Below are 7425 nucleotides of genomic sequence, written 5' to 3'. Positions count from 1 at the left end.
TCAAGTTGAATAACATGTTCCATGGAATTTGTAGGATCTGTAACCTGATTCCTGGAGTTTGTAGGGTCTGTTGAGCAGTTGTCTGTCCCCATAGTGTTGGGCAAACTGGCAGACGTTTCCATCTGAGTGGTCTGTCCATACTGTTTGTCTATGCCAATACCACTATTTCTCATTTCCCTTCTCTTTCTCTGCAAATCGCCATGTGTTGTTTTCACAATGTAAGACCTCGGTTCTTCACATTGTCTTGCTATTTCTCCAGGCATCCAACATTTGTTGTTTTTATCAAGGGTTCGCACAGGTTGTCCAGTGTGCAATGGAGCTTATTCCATCTTTGCATGCTGGTCATATGCAGTTTTCATTTGTATTTTCTTTTTTTTTTGAGGAGTTTTCTTAGTCTTTGAGTTTTATAAGAATAGCTCCAGCGTAATGGCACAAGCGTTGTGATTGGTCTGCTCAATAGGATCTCAGCGGGTGATGGCATCTTTAATGGTGTGGCTCTTAGATTCATCAATGCACTGTTTATGTCTTCTTTACTTTGTTCACATTTTTGGATTGTCTTTTTAATTGTCTGTACCTGTCTCTCTATGAATCTGTTTGATTGGGGGTACCTTGGTGATGATGTAGTATGTTGAATTCCCCATTCTTGTGCGAATTGTTGAAATGGTTTACTGGTATATTGAGGACCATTGTCACTGAAAATTTCATCAGGTTTGCCAAAGAGAGACACAATCTTTTTGAATTCCTCTGTGACTGCTTTGCTTGCGGTTTGGCTGAGGTAAGTCACAATTGGAAATTTGGAGAAGTAGTCACAAATGAGCAGATAAGTTTTGCCGTTGATTTCAAATAGATCTGTTCCTAGTTTTTTCCATAGTGTACTGGAAATGTCATGAGGTATCAGTAGCTCTCTGTTGTTGGAAGTTGCAAATTCTTGGCATATTTGACAGGATCTACACATTTCTTTGATGTCTTTGCTGATGTATGACCAATAGACGTCTTCACAAGTGTGAAGTTTGGTCTTTTCTGTCCCTTAATGAGAGGTATGGAGATATACTAGAATGTCATGTTGTAGAGGAGGAGGTATCAACACTTGTGTCCTTTTGAAGATGATTCCATCTCCTACAGCCAATTCATCTCAAAAAGACCAATATGTCTTTATATCACCTGGGACTTGTTTGATGTTGTCTAGCTACCCATAGGTAATTGTTTCTATCAGTGTAGCCAAAGTAGAATCTCTGATGTTGAACTCACACAGCTGGTAACATTTGTTGATGGAAAAATTGACAAGGTCAAATTCAGATTGGTGGATTTCTCCTGCAGTAAATTCAATCACATCCACTCTCAAGTCCAGGTCAATGTCTTCATTGTCTTCACAGCTTGGGAGACGAGAGAGAGTGTCAGCCAATGTCATGGTATGCCCTGGGCAGTATTTGATTTTGAAATCATATCCCTGAATTTTCTGGAGCATCGTTTGTAGTTGGGGTAGTGCTCAAAGAAGAGGTTTTTCTGCAATCACCTCCAGGGGTTTGTGGTTTGTGATGACTTCAAAGAAATGTCCGTAAAGGTATGTGCAGAAAAGAGTGATTCCGAATACCACAGCCAGCATTTTGCAATCGATGTATGGGTAGTTTGACTGAGTTTTGTCAAGCGCTTTTGATGCAAACGCCACAGGTTTGCCATCTTGTATGATAGCTGCTCCAAGTCCTTTCAAAGAGCTGTCCTTTTGGTTTCTTTGAGTCAAAGGACTTGAGGTTTGATTTCTCTGAAATGGTTGATTTAAGATTTCCAAAGCAGTGTATGTGGTCTTCAGACATCTCAAATGGTATATTTTGCTTGAGGAGGGCCCTTAATGGTTGTGCTTCCATGCTGAAGTTTGGAATGAATGTTACAAGGTAATTCAAAGTTCCCAAGAATGTCTGCAGCTCTTCCTTGTTTTCTGGAACAGGCATGTTTCGAATGTCACGAACATTTTCTGGGTCTGGCCTGATGCCATCTTTGGAATAAATATTTCCAAAGAAAGAGATTTCGGGTTGATGAATGTGGAATGATGAATGTTGATGAATGTCTGAGTTGAATACCAATCCAGATTCCTTTGCTTTTTCCATGAGTCCTTGTAGATTTCTGTCATGCTCTTCTTCGTCTTTGCCATGGACAGCAATGTCATCAGTTATTCCAACAACCCCTGGGAATTCTTCAATGATTTCATCCATTCTTGCTTGAAAGATTTTTTGAGATACCTTTAGACCAAATGGCAACCTAATCTAACAATATTTTCCAAATAGGGTCCTGAAGGTTGTGAGTAGCTGGCTTTTGTCACCCAGATGAACAGACCAGTATCTTGGTTTTGCATCTAGTTTGCTGAAGACATTAGAACTGAAAAACTGAGGGTTCAACTCTTCCACCGCAGGGATTTTGTGTGGGGGAGCATCGTTTCAGTGCTTGCTTAAGTTTTTGTGGGTCGATGCAGATGTGACGTGATCCATCTTTTTTTTTACGGAATATGCCATGCTTGAACACCAATTTGTATGTTGCTTCACAGGCTTGATGATCCTCATTTCTTCCATCTTCTGGAATTCAAACTTGAGCTTATTTTTGAGGTAAGCTGAAGATTTTCAAAGTGGGTCAATGAAGCGTTCTGAACCTGCTTTTATGTATAGTTGTGTGGGTTCTTTGAAGTTGCCTGAGCTGTCGAAAAGATTTAGATATGTTTCTTTCGGGCCTTTGATTGTTGTGATATCAGGAGTTAAATCCATGATGTGATCACAGTTGTATTGTGATTAATTTCATTGCCTCACATGTTGGTAATCCAATGATTGGTGGTCCATCCACCTCTACCACATAGAATTTGACATCATGGAATTCGCTGCCATTTGAGCAAAGCTGAAAATGGATTGATCCCAAGCATTTGGTTTCTTGGCCATTGTATGCCATCAGATGAATGTTCTCTGGTTTTAGTATGACTGCAGTTGGAGTTGATTTGTACATGTGGCAATATGTACGCATTGGCAATCTGTTGCCTGCTGCTCCCGTGTCAATCTTTAATTTTATTTGTTGTACCTTTTCTTTCAGTGAATATATGACATTCAATGTTGCAAATGCTTCATTTTGCATGCTTGAAATTTGTATGCAGTGGTAGGAATCACAGTTCTCTTCTTTTGAGTTAGTAGGAGCCTTGTTGCTTGATTCTATATCATGGAATTTTTTGTGTGCTCTTTTTCCATCACCATTTTTATGTCTTGTTCTATCTTGTTTGTTCCCTTGATGACAGAATTTTTCCAGTGTCCCTTTTTGTTGCAGAAGTTGCAAGAATCATTGTATGCTGGGCACTTTCTTGGTGGGTGCATTCGTCCACAATTTCCACATGAATGCTTGACAGCATCTACATTGCATGGTTCTGCACTTGCAAGCTGTTGTATCTGACTTCTTCCTGCAAGAATAGCTTCAAATTTTCTACCCTCTGTTTGGACATCTTCAAGTTTGTAGTTTTTCTCCTTTCCAAGCAGCTTTTTTTGGAAGGCTTCAATGGGAGTTGAAGCGATCAATAATTGAATGATCTTTGTTCAAGTTCTTTTTCTTTAAACTCACATTTTTTTTTTTTTGCTATTGTTTGGACTCTTGTGACAAAATCAATTGTCTCATCCTACTGCTGTCTACATTCCATCAGTTTAAGGCGATGTATTCTGAAATTGATGTTTGTCTTGACTTGTGCTTCAAACAATTCCCACAGTTTTTGGGGTGTTTCTTGTCAGCACCTGATAAGCTAGATGCATTCAGACGTTTGAGTCCTTCATTTCCAATACCTCTTAATATTTTTAATTCTATTTTCCTTGGTTCTGTAATTTCCTCATCTTCATAATAGTACATGATGTTTTGTTTGAATATTTGCAGGGCTTCGGCTGCATTGTCTGTGTGCCACTGCATTTCAGGAATGTGAGATGTTCACACAGATCTCCACACTGATCAATTCCCTTCTGATATTATTATCATCATTATTATTATTTATTAAGGTGGTGAGCTAGCAGAATCGTTAGCACACCTGGCAAAATGCTTAGTGGCATTTCGTCTGTCTCCATGTTCTGTGTTCAAATTCCATCAAGGTTGACTTTGCTATTCACCCTGGGGTCAATTAAAAAATCCAATCAGGTACTAGGGTTGATGTAATTGATTATCCCCCTTCCCAAATTTCAAGCTTTGTACCTGTAGTAGAAAGGATTATTTTATTCTTTTTTTTTATGATTATTATTTCTTGGCTAAAGCCGTAAACATTAACAAGAAAATTTTGGAGGGCACGGTTTACGAAAACTGAAAGGAGCTGTCTATTCCGAGTAGGGAATTAGCCGGATTCTAGTTGGTTGGTTGGTTGGTGGGTTTTCACCTTCGGTTGGGTTGCTTGCTCTTATTTGTATTTAAATGCATTTGTTTTGTGCAGACATTTTAACCTGTTTTAATATATTCTAATACATTTTGTTCCCCACTACCAGCACTCTTATCAAATAGATGTGCATTCCCACACGTATAGTAACCCTTTTTTAATGACACATTTTGTATTGTATGTATGGTCTATTGTGACCAATAAAAAGGATTGTTATTACTATTAGAGCATAAATATAATGGAAATAGTTGAGTGCCTGATTTAATGTATTACAACAAAATATTCTGTTTCGCTGCATAGCGATAGATGTGATTTTAATTACTCCCACCGACATCTACCTCACCTTTCATGCCTCCATTTAGAAGTAGTAAGCCACCAGAGAAATGAAGATTGCATTGACTTTATTTCTCTACTAAAATAATTGGCCGAAAATAATTGCTTTAGTAAGAAATAATTATGTTTTTATATTCTCCTTGCTATGGTGTAAAGAGATGTGTTGTTGCCAAGTATATGATGTTCTAAGTGTAGACCTCATGGGACATAGTTCAAATCTCTACTAAAATAATCGGTCTCTTTTCGTTGGCTTAACTGAGAAATAATTGGTACAGACAGGACGATAGTGCAGTTAAAGATTTTGCTCAGTAAATTTATAGTTCAAATCTCTTTCTAACAACAAGGTACCTTGGTCAACAATTCTTACTGTAGCCCCAAGTCAGTCAACACCTTGTAAGTGGAATTTGAGTTTTGAAAACTGTATGGAAGGTTGGCAGATTGGACTGTATTTGTGTTTGTGTGATAAACTTTGCCCATCACCAGCTTAATGTAGATGCGCATGGCTTAGTGGTTAGGGTGTTGGACTCACGATCGTAAGATTGTGGTTTCGATACCTGGACCGGACAATTGTGTTCTTGACCAAACCTCAAGAAGGTAACCTTACCTTTACCATCACTGATTTAACAGCACCCATTGGAACTTAGGTGACTTTAGCAGTATTCACTCTGTTGGAAGCATTCAGACTGAATTTAGGACATTTAAACCCCATGGACAATAACCCCCACCCCAAGGACAATTACACGCAAGGACAACAACCCCCTAGGACAACTACCCGGTGGGACAATTACCCCTAAGCAGTTAACCCTTGATTTGTTCTGTATTTTCCGGTGTATAAGCCATTATTTTTTACCTGGGAAATTTAGTGTGTGGCTTAGAGAAAGGTGCACCTAATATGTGTATTTTTTATAAGTTTCAGGAGGAAAATAATTTGTGTATGGAGATCGAATGATTCCACTGATTTTATATATTGGAGAGGGGGTAATTGTTGTCGGGGGGAATTGTCCTAGAGGGGTAATTGTCGTGATGCCTTCAGACTAAGTCTGTAGGCAAGAAGATTATTCTTTGTCTTATCAACAAAGGACATGGCTAATATCATTCTTCCTTTAACTAAGTATTCATACTTTCCCTGCTATAATGTAAGAATTTAAACGTCACTAAATGGATGAACACACTAAGGCTTACAAGCCCATGTGACTGGAGATCAAATTACCTGAGTGCATTTCACTATTATGTCTGTGGGTAAGATACTGTGTTAACTTTGTTCAAGATTTGTAACTTTTGGTGAAGAAGCTTGCTGAAGAAAAAGTCTGCCAAAAATATTCCTCCATCTCAATAAACAAAAGTGTATGTGTATCTTTTAGGAGATTCACTCTGTCGTCCTCCAAGCACAGAAATGATGGGCTGAGAGATTAGCCTACCAAGATCTCATGTCATTTTCTGATGGAGTAAGCCCTCACCCAAGAGGTTCTGAACATGAGACTCTTGAGAACTTTTGTGTTCTGCAACACAATATCAAGATATCTTTTGATCAGCAAACATTGAAAATATATTTTAAGCAATAAGAAGTAAACAGAATAAAAGCTATTGTTCAACTCTGAATTAATCCTATTCCAACAAACTTCTTATATCTCAATATGTGCGTGTGTGTGTGTGTGTGTATGTGTGTGTGTGTGTGCGTGCGTGTGTGCGTGTGCGTATACATACATACCAACAGAAATACCTTGTGTTGCTTGGGTTAAAGAGAATAATGAAATTTTAAAATGCCATCTAGATTATGCAGGTCTCAACTGCGAGTAGCTGAGATACCAACTTTCTACATTAATAACTACCCAACTCTTGCCAGTATGGAACATAGACATTATGTAAAATGTTAAACGAAAGTTTTCAATGTATATTAAGTAAATACACGTAATTCAAAAACATGTTTTGTGTAGTTTATTTCATAACCAAAAAGCAGGTTGTTTTCTTCCCCCAGGGAGCCCGTTACACATTATGTGAAAAATTTTAAGAGTCTAAAACCATCTCTGGAACATAAGTAATGTATGTTGTCAGTTTGGAGAAAATCAGTTGAAAAATATGGCCATTATAATCTTTTACACATACACACACACATAGAATGGGATTTATATTATAGATATATAAGCAATAATTATAATGATGTAGAATATGGAGACTTGTTCAACCTCAAGATTTGTTTCCTCTAATTTTATAATTACATACAGCATATTTTAATGGTTCTTACAACCTATACGTGTTTCCACAGCACAAAGTACAGGCAGTTGCACATGCAACTGGGCATGATTTTCTGTTCTGCTTCTTTAGGTTCTGTCCATTTGGCCAGTTTCAAAGCAAACTGAATACAGTTGTTTGTCAGAGTTCAAGCAGAGGCTGTTTGGAAACTGAAATCCGATCTTGTCTTGAGCCAGTGTTCTATCTAATGTGGTCAAGATTGATGTTACTGTTTTGGCATGCCTGTTTGTGTATTATAGTAGATGGGTACCCAACATCCTTATACCTATTACTTGTCGTGTAATGTTTTCAATTATTCATATATTTGCTGGCTGTATTGTCTATGTATGGTAGTATAAAGTGAGTAGAATATATGCTGGGCTGGTTATGGAGGGCCATGAATATATTTTTCCATTCTATCTTTTCCACTTACTTGTGGGTGAGATATTGAGTTATCTAGAACTTTACTTAAATCCTTTAAATTACATATGCTG

The 7425-nt window shown here is 37.9% G+C and overlaps 1 protein-coding gene across 1 annotated transcript; it reads right to left on the bottom strand.

The window, feature by feature from the left end:
* Window positions 1-355: 355 nt before the first annotated feature.
* LOC106877307 (uncharacterized protein K02A2.6-like) lies at window positions 356-1408 on the bottom strand. Its single transcript, XM_014926176.1, has 2 exons — window positions 1249-1408; window positions 356-1026 (listed from the first exon to the last, which is right to left on the bottom strand). The coding sequence occupies exons 1-2, from the start codon at window positions 1406-1408 to the stop codon at window positions 356-358; spliced, it is 831 nt and encodes a 276-aa protein (XP_014781662.1).
* Between the last annotated feature and the right edge of the window lie 6017 nt (window positions 1409-7425).

This window comes from Octopus bimaculoides, chromosome 21 (genome assembly GCF_001194135.2).
Source record: "Octopus bimaculoides isolate UCB-OBI-ISO-001 chromosome 21, ASM119413v2, whole genome shotgun sequence".
Taxonomy (NCBI): Eukaryota; Metazoa; Mollusca; class Cephalopoda; order Octopoda; family Octopodidae; genus Octopus; species Octopus bimaculoides.
Note: the sequence above shows the minus strand (reverse complement) of the source record. Positions and strands in the feature narration are given on the sequence as shown.

Excerpts from the sequence above, each read along its gene's own strand:
- LOC106877307 (XM_014926176.1), bottom strand. The coding sequence starts at position 1,408 with ATGACATTGGCTGACACTCTCTCTCGTCTCCCAAGCTGTGAAGACAAT. Across the intron at positions 1,027-1,248 it reads CAACAAATGTTACCAGCTGT|GGACAGAAAAGACCAAACTT; the intron begins GTGAGTTCAACA and ends CCTCTCATTAAG.